Source organism: Chaetodon auriga, chromosome 3 (genome assembly GCF_051107435.1).
Source record: "Chaetodon auriga isolate fChaAug3 chromosome 3, fChaAug3.hap1, whole genome shotgun sequence".
Lineage (NCBI taxonomy): Eukaryota > Metazoa > Chordata > Actinopteri > Chaetodontiformes > Chaetodontidae > Chaetodon > Chaetodon auriga.
In genome coordinates, this window is record NC_135076.1 from 22,962,080 (window position 1) to 22,983,467 (window position 21,388).

The following is a 21,388-nucleotide window of genomic DNA, read 5'->3' on the forward strand; positions in this document are numbered from 1 at the left end:
CAGTAGAAGTTCAAACCACAAACAGTTTCGCCCATCTGAAACAGACTGCAACATCTCAACTGCATTTCCACATTGTATTGTGGAAGTAATGAGATTGTTAAATAGTTATTTGATGAAGAGATCTGAGTCAATCAAGCATCTCAGACACAATTAAAGAGAAGTACACTGCTGTAAACTGACCCATTGAAGTGTTTTTAAAAGAATCACACTATGCATTCATTTTGAAAAGAATCAGTTGATCAATCTGATTAACCACTAAGAAAATCAGACAGTGTGTTATGGTTATGGTTTTGGTTTTACTTTCTAGCTATGCAGAAATTTCTATGGTGGTAGTTTTAAAATATATTCTTCTCTGACTGCTTTTGTTTACAGCAAAGTACATTAAGTTAAATATATTACAGTATTTAGCAGTAAAACTTAGATTCATGCATACATTGTCCTGGAGAGCAGACCAACAGTACAATTACACGCATGTAAACACATTTGAAAACTCTAGCACCACCTAACGGCTACTTAAAGAACATGCTCACCACTAACTCTTACGAGCTGCTGCAGCAGTTGGTAAATAACTCTTGTGCGTCATACAGCTACCACTATTCACTGTTTCCTTCCTATTGTTTTGCATTGTCTGCCTCTTCAGCAGGTCATCAGTACTGTGAGGCTAGGGCTCCACTGAACAGGATTATTAAGCTATTATGAACGCAGGCGTTGAACCACCTTAAAAACAAACAAGCAAGCAAAAAAAACACACCACTCAATTTGATGGAATAATATCTACAAACTGATCAGTAAATTACAAAATTTCAATTGTATTTTTATTGGAAAATTATTGAAAACAATGTAAGCATCAAAAACATAGGCATTGGATAGAATATGGCTAGTACTCAAGCTTTAACTGTGTCCTTACAGAGTGCCTTAAATACCAAGCATTGAGATTTCTACATAGGATCGCTAAAAATACATGTCACACTTTTCTAAATTTACTTTATAAAATGTCACTGTACAATAAAGGTTCAACAAGTGGCAAGTCTATACAAACATAGTGTAGAGAAACCATTTAGTAGAACTATCAAGAGAAATTAAAATATAACAAAATAAAATAAATTCATTTTTTGAATATCTGAAGATTACGGTAAGCTCCAAAAGTCTAAATATAATAATTTGTAAAAATGAATACATCAATCGGGATCTAATAAAGTGGCATGCAAACGTTTGGCCGCCCTGGTCAAAACTTGTTACTGTGAAGAGTTAGTGAGTGAGAGGAAGATGAGCTGATCTCCAAAAGACATAAAACTGAAGAGGTAACATCATCTTCAACATTTTAAGCGAGACTGGTCAATTAGTTTTCAGTTTTCTACCACTTCAGAGTGACAAAAACGACCACAAAAGAGTTTGAGCTCTCATAACCAAAGTCTCAGACCTAAAATCGTTTGTCAGGGCCTTGATTTGTTCACAATCACGAGCCAGAAAAGCCAGGTGATACAAATCTAAAACTTTATCAACAGTCTGACTCAAACAATCCTACAAAAAGCTGAAGATGAAAAGAGGATGGCTTTCAGAATCGGACAACGATCCAAAACACACCCCAAACGCTCAGCAGTTTACCCTCAAGAGGTGCAAGCTGAAGGTTTTGTCATGGCCCGTCATCATCAAAAATCTGTGGATAGACCTCAAAAGAGCAGCGCACGCAAGACAGCCAAAGAATCTGACAGAGCGAGACGGCTTTTTGAAGGAGGAATGGGCAAAAACCCCCCAAACGAGAACTGAAGACTCTTTGCTGGCGACAAACTGCTCAGTGTGCAGGGTGGCCAAACCTTCGCTTCAGGCCGTTTTCCTTTCGTGTTACCTTGATACTGTAAAATATGAAGATAAAGTAATCTTGCTTAAAATAGCTAAGAGATGTGTCATCTTCAGCTTCATGGACTTTGGAAATGAGGTCATCTTTTCCCCCTTTTCCTTCGCTGTTCGCAGAGAAATGTCGACTAGGGGTTGCCAAACCTTTGCGTGCTACCGTATCACAGCCACCAAATGATACAAAATTCGCAAGTATTTCAGCATTGCTCATTAACAGACCCCACAGAGGCATATTCTGGTCCATAGAGGAGCCGCGCACCGTGGATTGTGCACTGTCCCAACATAATGTACGCTGCCAATTTGTGTCATGAAACCTTTTGACTGATTACTGCGTGATAATATGTTACCAGATGTGGATTTTGTGCAAAAATTATCTACCAAGAAATTATTGTTATCAACCCAGGTCAGAAACTAGTGTACAAGGAGTCCACATCAGTAACTTCCATGCATGAAAAAACAAAACAAAAACAAAACAGGATCCATACAAATAAAAAGGCAAGATGTAAAATATTTACCAACAGTTACAAAAATATCAACATGAATAAATTAATTTCCTCTACATTTCTTTACTGCCCACCCATCTACCGTCTTGTTTTTCCAACAAATGGAAAAGAAACCGGGCAAACGCAGAGAAAGCTTCTCTTCATCTGAGGCGGAGAAGCCCGTTTGTACGTCACTATGTGTCCTTTGCTACTCTAATCGAGAGTCCGGCCCTGCCATCGTGTGTGCATCCATGCCACCGGAGAGCGTGAAATACATGTATGACAGTAGTAACTGTTTTACAACAATTAAAAATGTGAAAGCAGACAATCAGGAAGCAATCTGGAGAGGGAAATAAAGTGAAGGCCTGAACTCTGTGACCTGTTAAAATCCTCTAAAATCTGAGCTACAGTGGTCTGACAGCAGGTTGTTAGGCATCAATCTCTTGCTTGCGATAATGTACCAGCTACTGTCACATGCTAGGTCAGACAGGTGGTTTCTCATAGCAGACTTGCAAGGCTGGTGGTTGGGCCGTTCTGGGCTTGGATCTGGACAGGAGGGGGGCCATCAGTCCACTGAAAAACAGACAGAGAAAAACTGTCATCTCAGCACTACAAAACATGGACACGGACAACAGATGCTGACGTGTAAATGTGTAAACCAAAAGAAAAAGAGATAACGAGTAAGGAAAAGTAAAGTTGAAGAACCACATTCATCTGTTTCACATACACTGATGAGGTTATGCTCGGGGAGGCTGCAGGCAGCAATGTGGTCCTGCAGCAGCTGCTGGGAGAAGTTCTGGTGCATCTGAGCTGCTTCATGGGCATCCATGGTGTTTCCAAGCGCCTTGTTCAAGTCTGCAAGCACAACACACGGTCAACCATCAGGCTTCTGATGGCAAAGTATTCTCACTGTAAAAGTTCTGCAAAACCAGAGCTTTCAATAAAAGTGTTAACAGGTGACAAATCTAAGAACATAAGTCATGTTTTACAGAGGGGAAAGGTCATCATGTACCTTTCAATAATGCTGAAGACCAGAGCTGAACAGACATGTCAGGGATCTTGCTGGCCAGCTGCATGGCAGGTACAACCATGTTGTTGCTTTCCTGAAAAGACAAAAGGTCAACTTTTTAGGAAACAAAACAGGCGTCAGCCATCAGAGAACAGTCTCCATGTCTAGAAGCTGTAATGGCAGAAAGACAGATGCATCACATAGGCAGGGTGGAGCTGGGTGTTTCACCTGCTAAACACTTCGTAGCACGTGGTTGTGCACCAGCTTCAATGTGAGTTTTACCAAGTGACAATGCAGTTGGTTCTACAGGTGTTTGGAACCCTGGGCTCTATTAACCGGCACTGAATGAATTCACCTGGCGGTCTTAACTGCAGGATCATGTCCACACATTTGATTTGACTGATTTATTTTATCGTGAATTGTAAAAACACAAGCCTGCTCTGTTGCGTCATATCCTGTGCAATGAAGTATTTATTTTTATTTTATTTTGTTTTTATTTTTTTCATTTTGAAACACATCGTACTCGTTTCTTTCACTGTTTTATGCAGTTTTTAATCTGTTGTAGGGCGGCAGAGCTGCACATAGAAGAAGAAATAAATTTAAAAAATAACAATAGACCAAGCATGTAAAAATAGAGATGAGCAGCGAGATGCTTCTGTGGTCAGTGTAGAAGATTCAATGATTATCATGGACGTGTTCAACTGTGGGCACGCTGCAGCGGACCCACCGAGCCGCATCTGTGCCCTGTGTATCTTGGCCGCAAGCATCAAAAGAGTTTTGAAACATTTGTATGCTGAGCTATTTTGGATCCTGTGTGGGCGGAAGACATTCGTCCTCCCTAGGTAATCATTTCTGCACACAAAATAATAAATAATCTGCTCACATCAGTCATTTTAAACTCACGTTACTTTATCGTAAACAAATTAAATTCACTCGATGCCTCAAATTGGTTATTGTTGCAAAGGGATTGAAGCTCGCAGTTGTTGTGGCCACTCTGGTCAGTTAGGGAGGAGCACTTGGACTGTTAGCGGCTGACTAGTAGATATGTTTCAGTACAGAGGTGCTGCCAATTGTCCTTAAATCAAAACCCTACTTGTAACCTGTGTTGGCGTGACTCAGTTCATCGGGTGTTGTGGGAAGGAGATCTCTTGTGTGTGAGTCAAGAGTTGCTGCCTGTTATCAAAGTACATGCAACGGGCAGAGAGTTTTCTTTGAAGAATTTATTTTTACTTGAAATGCCAGTTCCTAGTTTACAACTTACTGGAATTATTCATTGAATATTTAAAATATTCCGATAGGATCTCACAGTAAACCAAAGGGCTTGTTCTTTTTGCTCTGTGCTCCATATTACGTCAACAAAAGAATGGAAGGGCCCATTTACCACCAGTGCACCTCCCTCTGCAAAACACCATTAACGAAGGCGCCTCGAGGGGGGGTGTGCTCTGACCCCAACCAATGATACCCATGCTTTGCTGATGCACAACAGCACGCTTTCTCACCTCAGGTGTGACGTCTCAACACTTTTTAGTTTCAAGATGATTAAGCTCGTCTGACTCGGCTTCAATCACTGCCGCACTGATCTGCCTCCACCATTTCAATTTGCTCACGCCACAACGACATAACCGACATAACAAAGCTATGTTCAACAACAGACGCTGTATTAGCCACACAAGGATAATAGAAAGGAGCTAACGGGTTAAGATATGAGGTCTGGATAACTTGCATTAGTGTGCAAAACGTTCTTACTTTCTGCAACACGTGTGAATGGTTTTGTAAATGAAGACATGGCTGCTCATGGCACATCGAGGGGGGGACAAGAACAGGATGGATAAATCAGAGCATTTTCTTCTTATCTTGATTCAATTACAAAAGACAACATGTTCTGTTCTTGTGACCCAGTTGTTCTAACACCTGTTGTTCAACCCAATTCACAGCCCAAACAGTAAAAGCTGAAAATCAAGCTTTTATGTGAACATTAGGCACATCCGTCATGTGTTTAGTCTTACTCTGTGGTTGCCCAGCACATAGAAGATGTGGCCCAGCAGAACCAGGGAGCAGGCAGTCAGTCTGTTCAGATCCTCAGCATTAGACATCTTCAGGGTCTCCCTTAGGAAACGCCTAAAAAAGAAAAACATGTATGAAAGCAGGCGCAGGGTGGATCTGTTGGCGTGTTTGCATGAAACAATTTAAGATCTGTCATACTTGGCCTCGTTGTAGCGTCCTTGAAAGAAGGACAGGAGTCCCCTGATGTAGAAGGCTGCAGCACGGAGGCAATGGGAGCTGAATCAGAAACAAAGACAACAGTTGCACATTTAATGGTCTGAACCGGTTTTAACAAGAGCTATTGCTGTATTATGCTGTCTTATTTACAAAAACTGTGAGAAAAAAAACCTTATGCCTCTTACCTTACTGGGAAGTTATGGTCTGGGTTTATTCTCTCTAGCAGGCTGTACAGCTGAAGAAGAAATTAAAACAGGTAATGAGCTTAAAATGTATCTATTATTAATCATTATTACAAGAGCTTTCTGCACTCAGGTTCGTTTTTAAAAACAAGACACTGATTTCATCCAAAATAACTCAAATCCACTGACTGTGCTCTTAGATGAAGATGATAAGGATCATTTAAATTAGTGGTTCCCAACCTTTTTTTCCTTGAAGCCCCCCTTGCCTGTGTCCAGCCAGGCCCCCCCAACCCCAACTCCTACCCACATACACGCACTAAAAGAATAAAGTGATCAATTACAAAACTTTTATTTGCAAAAATTAAAAGGTCAGAGGTAATAAATAGCTTAATGAATTTAAACGTGGACCAAAAATATGTTTTAATTTGGATTATACAGAGTTTTGATTATCCAATTGCGTGTGTTATTGGGATTTTATAAATTTAATGTACACAAATATAATTTTGGTAACCTTACAACCTCAACGCAGACAAAATTGTGCGTACCCCCCAGTGACTAAAACGATCAAAGTACTGTACTGAGTGGAAGATTTTTACAGTCACGTGAGTAACTCGCCAGTGCTCTCTGGTGGCCAAACTATGTAATGGCAACACTGTTTCTAAATTACAAGAAACACGCAGCATATTTAGCTTTTCATGCAGCAATTTCTTGTTACTCTGTGGTCTACATATAAGCCAACACCAAAATATCAGCAATGTCATCAGGCAGTACAAAGAAGCTAACAGCAAACATCAAATGATGTGTGCCAATGTTTCTTTTAGAAAGGTTCATTGCATTACTGTGTTGTGATTTCAAGCTGTGACCCATTATTACTTAACGTACCTCCTGGTGTCGGTTTCCTTCCCTTATGTAGACGCTGGCTAAGTTGGTTACAATGTATGTCCACAGTTCCTGATGTGTGGTGAGCTGAAACGCAACAGAACGGACACATTTAAGACTAGAGGAGAAATCAGCTGCAGCAGAGAAGAAGAGAAAAGAGTGGAAGACACTGAGGACAGTGTGTGAAGGGATGCAACAACATCGCTGTCTGTACTCACCCTCAGAGCTGTGGTAAACTGTGCCTCTGCATTATCCATACAGTTCACAGAGATACAGTAGAGACCCTGGGATTTGAAAGGAGAAACAGAATAGATCGACCATTACAGATGTCAATTTGTCATCAAAACAGGGATATTATAACAGTATCTACAGCATTTATGACACATTTTTAAATGAGAACCCTGTAAAAGGCTCTTAAATATGTACTTGATGGCTGCACTCATGATATTATGCTATAAGATAGAGGTTAAAGCTACATGACTCAGGCATATCATCAGCATCCTCACCCGCTGTTCATCCATGTTGAGTTAGATCTTCCCATAGCATGGTAGTATATATGATGTCAAAATAATAAAATGTGGGCTAATGAAAATATTATTCCCTCTAACATAACCCTTGAACTGTTTGGATGCTTATTATGGAGGAATAACCTTCTTGGGCAAGCAACACAGTGACAAGATTAAGGGTTTACTTCATTGTTCATATTTTCCAGTTAGTGTGCTTCACATTTACAAGCCACAAGTTTGGCAAATGTAATGGTTTCTAACACACGTTTAGCTGGAGTGTGAATGTCCCCAAAGCAAACAGAGAGCAGGACCGAGCTGCCATCTTGGCTCACAGACTGACGTATCCACAAACAGTGAATGTGACGGTCCTGAATGGGTATTTTTCAAACGCAACCCCTCAAAATAAAGCAGAAAGCTACTAACATGCCTTTGGACATAACTCCTAGTTACTACTGTAGGTAGTATGTTTTTAGCCATACAAAGTTTAATCCACGCCTCACATATTGGCTCGTGTGTTTCAGGCTTTTGAAAGACTGTAAAAGAAGATGCCACCCTCCAAACTCTTCACATTCTGAGTATCGCTCTTCTTAGAACGTCATGCACACTGCATCAACATGTTGAGAAATGCAAAGCTTGACATGCCTGCTGGTACCTATTTACAGTTACTAAGCTATGATTAGAAAGGTCCTGTTCAGAGGAGGGGTTTGGGGAAAGGCCGATGAGTGGTGACCACTGAAAATATGTCTCATAGATATGTTTACAGTGGACATTACAGACAAATCAGTTTGTATGGATTTGTGACCATGTTGTGAAACCTGGAGTTTTGTCCTGACTTGCAGTAATATCCCCGATCACTCACAGGCACAGACGAGGCTGAAAATACTCACTAGTAGCGTGTGAAGCTGAGCAGCGTGGTTGGTGAATAGCCTGGGGGACTGTTGGCACAGCTGGCACACCTGTGAGATCTGAACAGACAGAACAGGAAGCCAGTATTACAAGCATGAAAATCGATTTTTGTGACGTTACAAAGCAGAGCTCTCGAGGCTCCTGGGCTTTGCTGCACAATCAACTTCGACAAAATAAATATACCAAAACTCAAGAAATGACCAGGCACACAGAAACAACATACCTCCTGTAATGCAGTGGCCTTGTGGCCCGTGACGAGTCTACACATGATGATGTGCTCCAGTAGAATGACTTGAAAGGTAGAGAGGATGGGGCTACAGTCCAACACTGAATAATGGAGATAAAAATTAAAAAGGGCACGAAAGCACTTAGTGCAAAATATTTTTTTAACAGCTCCTCATTACATAGTTATTCACACTTTAATATTGTTTACAAAAGCAAATGAACAAGTTGATTAACTCACTTTTCAGCTTCTCTAATTGCATAAGAGCCTTGTCTGTGTACTTCTGGGCTTTCTCCAAATAGCCTGCTTGCATGGAGTGCATAACTGTCACCTGTAACAAGACAAGAACGAGGACACGTTAAACACCGTGAACAAAGTCCTTATAACGTGCATGTTAAACAAAAACGCTACACAATGACTGAAACATGTGGCAAAGAGAGAAGTGGCATTACCAAATAGACGAGGACACACATGTGCTCCTTGGGCAGCCAGTGGAAGAGGTCAGCTGGGTTGCTGGGCAGAATCTCATCATCGTGGAGTGTAGATATGGTCTGGATGCACTGCTGCAGCTGCTTCAGACACGGCTTCACACTCTTCACCTGGGGAGTTATGGACGCAACAATATATCCCATCTCAGCTTCATGCAGTCTGACAAAACCAGACATCACTTAATCCCTTTATGATATCAGTAAATGGCCGCATGCTAATTAATGCGTTTCCAGTGTGACAATAAACACTGTTTTTAAGCCCCAATGAATGACTCTGTTTATCTAACCCTTCCACACTGGTTTTCCTACCTGTCCAGCATCCAGGTAGTGTGTGACCTGGAGGACCAGGAAGAAGACCCTCAGGGACTCCTTCTGGATGGGGTTTCCCTGCCAGTTTTCTACAATAGTTCCGCACAGTGTGAGCAGAGGATGCACCTCCCCGAGCTTCCTCTCCATTAGCAGTAACTAGAAGATGATTAAAGAAAAAAAAAAAAACATTGCCACAATCAGAACCTGACAGAATTACTATGATTGTTTTATTAGGTGTTATTAAAATATTGATATAAAAAAAAAGATGCAAGAAAGGTATGTGTGCTTTGTTGGGACATGAATCACCATTTATACTGCCATGGTGCAAGAGCACAAACAACATTAAGTGAAACAGAACAGATGACTCACCATCCCTTTACTGAGGAGAAACAAAGCCCTAAAAAACAAAAGAAATGAAATAAGCTTCACACCATCAAGTTCTCACGATCTATGCTTACAAACACTTTATGCCATATTTGCATTGGGAGCAAAGGGTGCACAAATGTCAAGACAAAGAGCACGTCAAAATGTACTGAGAGCTGGTCAAATGTGTGCATCAGGAGAGAGGAGAGCATTTGTTTGTGCACATTTTGATGAAGATGAACAACAGTCCGGGTCCACGATGAAAAGACGACGTAAGAAATGTGAGAAAATGTAGCTTTGGCTACAGGTCGAAAATGAATTTTACATAGGGGTTAAATAGAGCACAGATTCAGCTTCTGTAGAGGACTACTGGGAATGAAAAGGCAGTGACAAAACAGACTTGCTGTCAAGAGTTTCATAGTCCACTTCCCATTATCTGCTTTGGGATAGCCCTCGAGATGGCAAACCGTTGATACACACAAACTAAAGGGAAGTGGATCTTTGGGGGTGTAATGTAAGGCTTTATAAATGACTCATAATGGTCTATAAATACTTTTGTGCATTCCAGATTAACAGCAATGTCTGATTCTAAACACTAAAACCATTAAATATGCAGTCAGCAGAGGATTGGGTGACATTTACCTGGTATATTCCGACCCAACCACTCGGGCGTACTCGGCTCCAACTCCCAGCAGGTCACATGCTGACACCAAGTCTTTTTCCAGAGTATGAAGTTGCTGAAAGAGACGAGAACATTCCTGACGTCACTGGAGGCTCTTTTACCACTGGACACAAAGTGTGGACTCCAGCAAAATCTAACTAGAACAGACACAATGCAAGTGTGAGCAAACAGCACTCTTATCAAGGCTGTTCTCAAACACTGTTGGGCCTGCACATGAAAATGACTTGTGAAACAATGTCACCCCTGCAGGGACGCACTTGCACCATTGCACTCATACATACCGCCAACTGGAACAACAATCTGCAGTGCCAGTACGGTGTTTGTTGTGAAATCTGGATGGCCTTACGCAGCAGGGGTTTCGCAGAGTCCACCAAATTCTGGAAATGATGATGATGAGACGATAAAAATGGATCAAAAGACAATAACACCAAGACACAGCCTGCTCTGCATGCACAACTTCTAATGCTGTGTCAATTCCACTGTTAGCTAAGCACAGCTAAGCTAACGTATATGTTATTTCAACCTCACAACAGCTCACGTTAACGTTATTTCACTGGTGACCAAAAACGATCTTACCTGTTGGCAGAAGAGTTCCGACAAAATGCTGGCAGCTTCAAATTTGACATCTTCAAACTGAGGGACTTGCTGAGATATAAACCACTGCAAAACAAAAGGTGCAAAATGTCAGCGGCGTCATGTAATCGGCGTTTGCTATCTTTTATGAAGCAGTAAGGTTTATAATCCCGTTACAGTAACAGCGGTGTATTTGGCTCGCACCAGAGAAAGACCGAAAGCGGCCGCCTCGAGACGAATATATAACAAAAACAAACCTTATATCTCAACTACTTTACAAAATTAGCCTTCCTGAATATAGAGCTATTTAAGGATTTCCGCCGTTTGCGGTTTCCGCTGCCTACGGCCTACACCCGTGCGCTTCTCCGCTGCATCCCCGTTCTTTCCTACATCGAACGTCCCTCACCGCTTTCTCCAGGTGGCTGCGGGCCAGCTCGCTGTTCTTGGTGTGGTGATAGAGAACCGAGCCCAACTGAAGATGTGTCCGGGCCTCAATCCTCTGCGGAGGCTTAAACTGAAACACTGCCTGTAGACAGTGCACACAGAGCCGAATTTTGGGCGGACTGGAGGTTCGGAAATGTTCCGCAAAGCCGAGAAGGGCGAGGTACCAGCGCTCCGGGGCCTCAACGTTTGACGCCATTTTCCCCGACAACAACAAGTTTTTCAGCGCTATGGCCAGACTCCCGGGTTGCCAGGTTCGGTCACGTAGAACCCACAATCAAAGCGTCTAAAGCCTTAATCCATCCCTTTTGTTTGCTTTTCTTCTTTGAAGTAAACGTTTAATCAGGTATGACAGACAACCGTTACACGATTTAATTAATTACTTTGTATCAGCAAGAATAATTTCACATAAGAAGTACATTCATAAAAACAAAGACTGCACAGATTAACACATTTTATCAAGGGCTGCAGCTATTTTACTGAGACACAGGTGGTTCGAATGATCCCATTTTGTGAAATATACTCCTCCTTTCAGCAAACCATATGGAGTTCTCTGTGGGTCACACATAACATCAAACATATCACTTTATGATTAACGTAGAGTTAATAATTTAACTTTCTGTAAGAGATCCTGCTTGAAATTACTAACTTGATTACTAACGGGGAACTTATTAGTCGATCAATATAAGCATATATTAAAAAAACAAAAAAAAAAAAAAACAAACAAAAAAAAAAACTGGTGTATTTATTTTCTTTTAGTTCAAATTTGGCTGTGGTTGGAGTCGAAACTGCGAAACTCAAAATGTTACATTTCCATGAACAATACATGAATACCACTACGTTACATGGCGTAATTAGCAAACCTGGCAACCCAATGTTGTAGATAATCTCGCGAGATATCGTCCGAAAAACGAGACTCGCTCATGGGAAGGGTAGTCCAAAATACACGCATACACTGCCCCAGATTCTTTAAGACCTTGAAAAGCCCAAATAAGCTTGTGCGCAGATCCAGGCGGAAGAAGCAGAGTTTCCTCCCAGGCGTCGACTATAAATAGCCCGCACGCTGTGCCGCAGCTTGACACCTGTCTTCAACAACAGCCTTCAGAATCGTCAACAACGTGAAAAGACGTGCAGGCTCCTCACAGCGCGTCGCAAGTCATAAGAGCAGCTGCCTTATGTGTGCACGAGTGTGCAGGGCAGCCTGGTGACTGAGAGAACACACCGAGGACGCAGCGTAAACACGGGGTCTTCTCAAGGTAACCAAATGCAGCATTTAATCAATGAACGTCCAGATTCAACCGCAATAACGACGCACGGGGCTGTTTTATGGGTGATTTGTGTATCTGAGAGTCGCAGTTTATTTATTTGAGGTGTGGTCATGAAGTTATTTTCTGCGCACATTAGTTTTAGGAATTGGACATGCGGGGCAGGTTGATGCTTGATAAATGTGAACGGTGTGTTTCGTTAGATGCTGACAGTAAAGACGTCTTGCAATGTAACACGGTGTTTGTTTAGGGTGTGTGCGTGCGCGCGCGCGCGCGTGTGTGCGCCTGCGTTATGATACAGATACCAAGGCAGTGCGCCACGGCGGCCTGTTGGTTTCTTAAATAAAGTGCCTGTGTAATTGCCACCCCCTCTTAAATAACCCCTCCTGTCTGCAGTGGCTCCACCTGGATGAGCGGCTGAGCGTCTTGATAGCCTCGGTAGTCCGTGAAGGGCACACATGGCCCACCGTGTGAACGACCATCAGAGCGGCCTGCCTGTGGCCCAGGGCACCGTGCTGGCCCTGCCGCCCCCCAGACAAGCACAGGTGAGTGCTGTTTGTAGTACAGTAGAACAGGGTGGTGGTGGTGGGGTTTGGAGGGGAACATGGTCTGTTTACAAACTCTTGAATCGGAAATTATGGCGCAACCAGGTCATGGATCAGAGAGTAATGAAACCCTGCCCTGACCCTGTCAATTATTTGTCAGTTTTAAGTGTTCTACTTAAAGGTCATGTGCAGTGTAACAGTAATTTTCCAAAGAAAGTTTGTGAATGTGGTTGAATTTCCGTACAGTCCGCCCTGAAACAAGCCACACTGTGTGCCTTTGAGGCTGTGGGCCTGTTGTTGTTGTGACAGAGCTTTCCTGGTGCTGTACATACTTTGGAGGACATGCCTCTGTCAGTACATTGCTGTAAATAGCAGGCAGATGCCAGATAATCTAAAGCTGGCCTTAGTTTACATTGCAGTGCAGTACTACACTGAGGGAGAATCACGGCAGCCTTTACTGTAGTATCAGAAGGTCAGGGTTTGAGAATATACTACACATAATGTCTGTAGACTTTTTCTTTTTAATAAAACTTAAGATGAGCTTATTTTAAGGTATAAGTTTACCCAGTATTTACTTATAGAGTAGCACACTGAAGAAATACTCTGTTCCAAGTAAAAGTCCTGAGTTCAAAAAGTACACAAGTATTACAGAAAGTAAAAGTACTCATTATGCAGGTCCATTTTAGAATAATGTGTATTACATTATTGGATTTTAATTATTTATATGCATTAATTTGTACATTGATGGTGAAGCTGGTTAAAGTGGAGCTCATTTAAAGTACTTCAGATACTTCATTTCCTGGGTAGCTTGTGAATCTCCCACCAGGGATCGATCAGGTTTTATCTCGATCTGTAATATTATAGCATCGTTTTTTTGTTGGTTACATTTTGTATTAATTCATCTTGAACGTGCGAAGTAATTAGTAATTAAAGGTATTTGTCTCTGAAATGTTGTGGAATAGAAGTACGAAGTAGCAGAAAATGTAAATGCAAGTACCTCAAAATTGTACTTGAGTAAATGTACTTAGTTATTTTCCTCCACTCATTGGCAGCAGTTGATCTCAGTGTTTGTGGTTTTATTATACGTTAAGCTGTAATAGTTCACTAAAACCTAATTCTGTGTTTAAATAAGTGAAACTGTGCCATCTCTCCCCCGCTTTGAGTTGTGAAACCGTTTTATTATTTGTGCCAAATGTTCTTATCAGTTGGTGGCATTGTTTATTGGGTTCAACTGTCCCTTCCAGAAACACACACACTCCCATCCACACACGCGCACACGCACACACGCACACGCACACACTCACACACACACACAGCTCTGCTTCAGTCTGTGTTATCTCCTGTGATTTTGTCACAACAGTTGAGTCACGCTGGCTTGAATCCACGTGCAGATTTTGCGATTGCAGTCACTTCACTGAGGGAGAGATACGAGAGTGTTTGAGCTGATGATCATGTGACGTGTGAGCTGCACGTTTGTGAGGATCAAACAGCCACTTAACGAGTGCAGCAGTTCGTTATTAATGTGTCTCAGCAAATGAGTCTGCATAGACTTTATTAAACTTGTGTTCCTTGTCCGCGCTTTAAAAAGTAATCAGCGTAAGGCCTCGAAGATATCTTGAAGATATCTTTGTTATCTCCAGGGTCAGTTTGTATCAGTGTAACGTGACTGAGTGCGATCTGAAGTGATACAATGCAAACGTGTCTGTGCTTCCAAACAGGACTTGAGGCCCATATCTGCTGCGCTGGACTCCCTGCTGTGTGGGGCGTTTGCTGGGGCCGTAGCCAAAACGGTTATTGCACCTCTGGATCGCACCAAGATCATTTTCCAAGGCAAGATCAACACTCCTCAAAGATTTCTCTCCAAGCAGACGAGAGGCCGCCGTGATTCTGTTCTGTGTGTTAAACTGGACAGAAAGTGCAACTGCTGTTTTTCTGTTTGTCTGAGTTTTCACTGGCTGTTGTTACTGTTGGCAGCTAATTGCTAATCCTCTTAGTAGATGTTTAGCATGCATGAGAGAGTGTGTCGTTTAACCCTGACGTTCACTGTGTCTGCTTTCTGCTGATCCACAGTGTCCTCAAAGAGATTCTCTGCTAAGGTGAGTTCAGCTTTCTGTATTCTAGATTCACCTTATTCAGCTATATATCAACTGTACTTTTGTATTTTTGTGACTGTGAAAACAAGCAAAACGGTCAAAATACTTAAAGTGATGTGATAAAATTGGGAATGATTGACATTTTCTATATGATATTAAACGATTAATAAAAAGAATAAACCTATAAATAACAAAAACAACCTTACCTGGAGCTCTAGAAAGTGTCTGGTTGATCTGTACAAACACCAAAGCAGTGACTGGACACCCCGGACACATTAAGCTCATCATGTTCGATATGTATTAGATGTGGAAAATGCATCTATCTGTGCTCCTAACCCATCGTATTCATGACCCTCAGGAGGCCTTCAGGCTCATCTATGGCACTTACATGAAGGATGGGCTGCTCAGTCTGTGGAGGGGGAACTCTGCCACCATGGTGAGGGTCATGCCCTACGCTGCCATCCAGTTCTGCTCACATGAAAAGTACAAAAAAGAGCTGGGAGGCTACTACGGCTGCCAGGGAAAGTGAGTAGAACATTTGTCTTTCAGTATTATTGTTTTATTTATTTATTCTTTTTCCTTTGGCGCCGTCATCATGTCCAGTACTTTATACCCAAAAACCTTCAGAACGAGTAACATTAGCATCATCCTCAGCTGTACGTCCCATTTAGTGCTAATTAGCAAATGTTAGCATGCAAACACACTAAGATGTTGAACATGGTGAATATTATACCTGCTAAACATTAGCATGCTAGCATTTTCACTCTGGGCATGTTTACATGCTGCTGTTAGCATTTAGCTTAAAGCACCAGAGAGACTGCCGCGTGTCTGTAGACTCTTGTCTTTCTTAATCTGCAAAAACGAAGCGTTTTGTATTATTTGCTCCTGATAATTGTGTTGTTTGTTTCAGAGCTCTGCCTCCTTTCCCACGCTTCCTGGCTGGGTCTCTGGCCGGCACCACCGCTGCTATGCTCACCTACCCTCTGGACATGGTGCGAGCCAGGATGGCGGTCACAGCAAGAGAAATGTAAGCACCCCCCCGTGCACTTTAACCCTTTGTTTGTATCAGTCCCTTCGTTGACTTGATGTACATTAAAGTGGACCACTGCAGTGCTTAGCAGTTATAGAACACCAGGCACGACGGTAAACGGTTTGGTCTTGGTTTTTCTTCGGACAGGTACAGCAACATCTTGCACGTCTTTGTGCGGATCTCCCAGGAGGAAGGTGTGAAGACCCTTTACAGAGGCTTCACTCCCACCATCCTGGGTGTCATCCCGTATGCAGGGATCACATTTTTCACCTATGAGACCCTCAAGAAGCTACACACAGGTACTGCTTTGTCTTGTCTTTGAATGTCTGCAAAAAAAAATGAAATTCAGATGCTGAATCTTTTACTTTCTTTCGCTCTAGAAAAAACGAAGCGATCTCAGCCGTACCCCTACGAGCGCTTGGCTTTTGGTGCCTGCGCAGGCCTGATCGGACAGTCCGCCTCGTACCCTCTGGACGTGGTGCGTCGGCGCATGCAGACAGCCGGCGTTACCGGCTCGTGCTACAGCACCATTGTGGGGACCATGCGTGAGATCGTAACACAGGAGGGAGTCGTACGTGGACTGTACAAAGGCCTGAGCATGAACTGGCTCAAAGGGCCCATCGCTGTGGGGATCAGCTTGACCACATTTGACATCACGCACAACCTTCTGCTCAAATTGCATCAGATTGGGTACTTCACCCACTGAACCAGGTGGAGGCGACAGAGGGACAAGGAGGAGCGCAGATGAGACTGATGTGAGGGAGGCGGTCATCTCATACGGCAATAATAAGTCTCTGGGCTCGTTCAGCGCAGGACCGACTCCTGCACACTCCTGTCTCCTTTCAGACGGGATGTCAGAGGAGTGGACGAGCGCACAGGAGAGATGTTGAGCACAAAGAAACGGTATCTCATCATTTGCTAAACGCACAGCCAGGATTCACCGTCAGAGAGCGAGGAGGCGAGAAAGAGGTGTCTTAAACTTGTCGTTCACACAATCACAACTCTGCTTGGAAACGGTGGCGTCGTCAGGTTGATGAAGAGGATGAAGACTGTTTGGGTTTTGTAGGATGGATGTGGATGACTATGTGTGTTGTGTTCATAAGATAATGCTTGCACTTTATTAAACCTATAATGTTCTTTCAACTTAATCCTGTATCAACAGAGAGTACTTTGAATGAGTTTTATTGCTTTTAATGATTTTTTTAAAATCACATCATTTTTGTGTCAGATTGCTCGATCGTGCACTTTTATGATTTGTAATGAGCGGCTGATTATGCAATACGTTTTCATTTTCAATTTTCCGATGGTGCCAATGTGGTTTGTTTTAAATCGATGGAGTGAATGATTGTACAGTAGGAGGAGGATCATGTCAGCACTGAGGAGGTGTGATTATACTATTAAAATGTCTAATAAGTGGAGATATATTCTATTATTAAGATCTAATTTTATTTACTGTGCTCACATTGTTGTGCAGATTCTATCGTTGCTTTTCTTTGATTGCAAGTTGTTTACCTGAAAACTTTAAATATGCCAAAGCACTAAACTCAGTCATAAGTCTCATGTGAATAAAGACTAATTGTGCTTTCACTGCTGATGTACATTTCAAACATGCCGTGTTTCCAAAGATGTGAGGTTAAAGCTGTCACACGTTAAACCGACTGTACAATAAAGTTTGCGTCCACAAACCTGAGCAATGACTCCTTTTGTCCACTCGGGGGCGCCATGTGATCAGCAAACCGAATCCCGCCATCGGCGACGTTGAAGACTCGTCTTAATCTGGACGTTTGGACTGGAATGTGTGCTTACAAAAGGTTTTTACTGACGGCACAAAGAACTGCAATTTTTAATGGTAAATCACTTTTTTTTTCATTGGTTTTAATCACATTTCCACTTTAAAAATGATGTCTTATTTGTGTGTTTTTACACCTATTTCTTTCAAACACTGACGTTTAGCTGGACTGAAAATATGGATAAATGATGACGTGCAATATGTCCTCCACAGTCACGTGACATTAGAGTGTGTATACTGTATCAGTTTGATTTATCCTATCTGATCCGTGTGTGTGTGTGTGTGTGTGTGTGTGTGTGTGTGTGTGTGTGTGTGTGTGTGTGTGAGGCCGCCCCTCCCTTCACCGTCAGTAGATGGCAGCATTGAGCGGCTGCTCCTCGCGGTGCATCCTGGACATCATGGAGGTTAGTTAGGCTCTGATCACCTCCTGGCCTGAACTTGACCTGCCCTCTGCGCGCTGAGACAACTTTTATTCCCACTTGACTCTTCCGTGTTCTGCTTAATTCAAACAGTCTGTGTAAATTTCTGTTGCTGTATTAAATGATACAAATACTAATTTCCATGTGGCAAAGTTACAAAGCGAAAATCTGTAAAACAAAATGAGTGAATTTATATTATAAAACACTACAAAGGCTAATTACACTCTGACACATTGTATTAATAATTGATGTGTTGTCTTTTTACATTTTTTTCTGTGCAGATGTTCTGATGTTAAAATTATGGTGGTTTAATTGAAAGAAAATGATAATAATTGAAATTTGTAAGAAAAAAGAGCTCATGGCCATCTTTGAATAATATTCTTATCTTTGTCTTATTTTTATAAACTTACAAAAGTATTAATAAAAACTGGCTACACAGTCAACAAAAAAATACACACAAATTGGTAGCAATTGTAGACAAACATGAAAAATAGTTTTCTGCATTTATTGAAATTTTAATTTTATGCTCACTTTCATTTTTTTATCTTCTCGTCAAATAGATTAAACATGACGGAGAGAGCTTCACACATCAATCCAAATCCTAATATCAAAATCATTTTATTTTTGATGAAGCAATACTTAATCCTACATAATACTATTTAAAAAGTTTTCAGTATTTTTCATTGATGAATATCATCCTGATCAGTGTTTCAAATACAGAAAAATGAATAAGATATTTGAGTTACGGTGTGGTGCATTCAAAGGGAGTCATTTTTTCCATGCTCGTCCCGTTTTGCTGCACTGGTTAGTGCGCATGAGCCGTGACTATATCTGAATAGGTGAGTGTGTGTGTGTGTGTGTGTGTGTGTGTGTGTGTGTGTGCCCGGTCCGTCGCATTGGTGATAGCATCGCTCACCACCTGAAAACGCTTCCTTTCCTTTACCAGCTGCTGAGTGTCGTCCCCTGAACTTCACGTCCGAGCAGCTGGATGGAGGGATCCTGGCCTCCTTCCATCTGTCCACCCTCCATCCTTCCATCCCTCATCCTTTCCTGCCTATATGACCTTGACTGTGAATTATGGGATATCCTGCCAGCCCACGGTGTGCAGCCACCCAGCCTGGTATTGCAACAATCGAAACAATACCACTGGGTGGATAACATGGTCGGAGGGTGGGTGCCTGGAGCAGGAGGAGGAGGAGGAGGAGGAGGAGGAGGGGTGGAAAGATGCTTCTTGAAGGCGCCGTTGCCATAGGTAACCTGGATCTGTGCCAGGAGAGGGGAGTGAACCATTTGCATGTATTCAAATCTCGCATGAATAATTCACTTTGAAGCCCCTGCTGGAGCGCTGGCAGACAATAGCTGCTCACACACACACACACACACACACACACACACACACATAAATGCACAGCACATGGGCGAAAACGCACACAAACACAGCTTTCCCGCACTCACAAACCCAGGCTGATCCTGTGTGAGAAAGGTGAGGGGGTTATACTGGGCGGCACACAGGAATAAAGCCTTTCTCAGAGCTAAATCAGATTCGGCTGCGGCTGCAATATCAATTCTCATGTATTCGGTTTGGACGAGGCCTGTGCATAACCAGGCATGGGTGCTGTTTGACTTTGAGCTTATCCTGTGGATGTCACACCACGGGAGGCTAAGGAGGGAACGTACAGTAAACACATGCATATACGCACATGTTCACATCCCCGTGGTGCCCTGCAAAAGCCGCGCTGGCCGGGCTCCACGGCAGCTGCCGTCACTTTGAAGGTCAGCTCGGTGTTAGCCGCTCAAGCACCTGGCTCCACTGTATCTTCCATAAATTCAGCAGCATTAAAACGCCCTGAGAGGCATTTTATCTAACATAAACAGGCCTGTAAACGTTTCCCCGTTAAAAAAAAAGCCAAGAAATAAGTGAAAAAATCACTAATCACGCTGCAGTGGCTATAAAACTCAAGAACAACTACCATCCCTTCATGTATGCATGCTGATATTTACAAGTGCTATAGGAACATCATCCTCTCCCACCACACAACCCCAGAGCTCCCTCTCCCCATTGCTCAGTCTTGTTAATTTTATAAGATCCAGCATATTGCCACTTATCGGCTGGCAGCGTTGTAAAAGCTCTGGGGTCAGTGCATTACTGAGCTGCTGGGCTCCACTCTTCCATTAGAGGGAGTGTTCAGGCTGCGTTGGCCTTCACTCAATCAAATACAGGCTCCAAACGGCTGCTCCAAGTGCAGATGAGGGGGCACAAACACACACACTTTCACACATGCACACACAAATGGAGACTCCTTCAATCTCTGGTTGTGGAGCTATAGTACGCATAAATCTGAGCACATAAATCCAGGCACCTACACACACACACACACACACACACACACACACACACACACACACAAACACACACACACACACACACAGAGTATGTGCTTGTCTTCACTGTATCGAGCCCGGAGGGGGGTAACGCATTCATTTGCATGAAGTGTTTGCATTTAAAGAGAATAAATGTATGTGTGTGTGTGTGTGCGTGTGTGTGTGTGTGTGTGTGCGCTTGTACTGCGGCTGACATTTTCACCACTTGGCATTTGAACAGATTCAACACTAAATGAGTTGTAGCTTCCGCTGATCTCTGGATCAGGTGAAACAGATGAGAGGTGAGTGGGTGGAGACTAAGCAGCGACAGAAATAAGAACCAGGGGAACGAGGCTGATTCGATGGAGCTGCCAAAACAGAAAATTTAAATAGAGCTTGTGTTTGCGTGGAATACGCTGCACGGAAATTATTTTCCGCAATCAGCCTGGAGAGGAGGTCAGTTTCCTGCCACGGCCCGTCAAGGTAGTGTCAAGGTCATGGGAAGTTAAGATGAGTGCTAACGTGAACTACAGTGCATTCCTCTCTCATGACTAGAATGCTGTAATTATGATGTAAGTGCCTGCGTCCTCTTTTTTCGGGTGTCTCTGTCATCTGAAAGCTGCCGAGATGCAGGCCTTCGATCCAAAGCCTCCTCCTGAAAATTACAGTTTCAGTGAGAGACATTAATTCACTCACTTCATATTCAAACTATAAGCTGTGTCGTCTGAAGTACGGCCTCTTGTGAATGAACGCTGTAAGATAACAGCGT

The 21,388-nt window shown here is 42.7% G+C and overlaps 2 protein-coding genes across 2 annotated transcripts; one reads left to right on the top strand and one right to left on the bottom strand.

Moving 5' to 3' along the window:
* Positions 1-801: 801 nt before the first annotated feature.
* On the bottom strand, positions 802-11,336 carry LOC143318452 (MAU2 chromatid cohesion factor homolog). The gene is made up of 18 exons (XM_076726798.1): positions 11,083-11,336; positions 10,680-10,763; positions 10,385-10,480; positions 10,064-10,158; positions 9,428-9,455; positions 9,059-9,214; positions 8,714-8,860; positions 8,502-8,592; positions 8,262-8,365; positions 8,020-8,097; positions 6,845-6,910; positions 6,630-6,713; positions 5,751-5,800; positions 5,548-5,625; positions 5,352-5,463; positions 3,349-3,439; positions 3,064-3,191; positions 802-2,909 (listed from the first exon to the last, which is right to left on the bottom strand). Exons 1-18 carry the CDS (start codon positions 11,314-11,316, stop codon positions 2,835-2,837), a joined length of 1,797 nt encoding a protein of 598 aa, XP_076582913.1. The 5' UTR covers positions 11,317-11,336; the 3' UTR covers positions 802-2,834.
* Positions 11,337-12,031: 695 nt separating this feature from the next.
* On the top strand, positions 12,032-17,740 carry LOC143318679 (mitochondrial coenzyme A transporter SLC25A42-like). The gene is made up of 8 exons (XM_076727136.1): positions 12,032-12,373; positions 12,779-12,927; positions 14,646-14,757; positions 14,998-15,023; positions 15,379-15,545; positions 15,931-16,047; positions 16,198-16,349; positions 16,431-17,740. Exons 2-8 carry the CDS (start codon positions 12,841-12,843, stop codon positions 16,754-16,756), a joined length of 987 nt encoding a protein of 328 aa, XP_076583251.1. The 5' UTR covers positions 12,032-12,373; positions 12,779-12,840; the 3' UTR covers positions 16,757-17,740.
* The last annotated feature ends 3,648 nt before the right edge of the window (positions 17,741-21,388 follow it).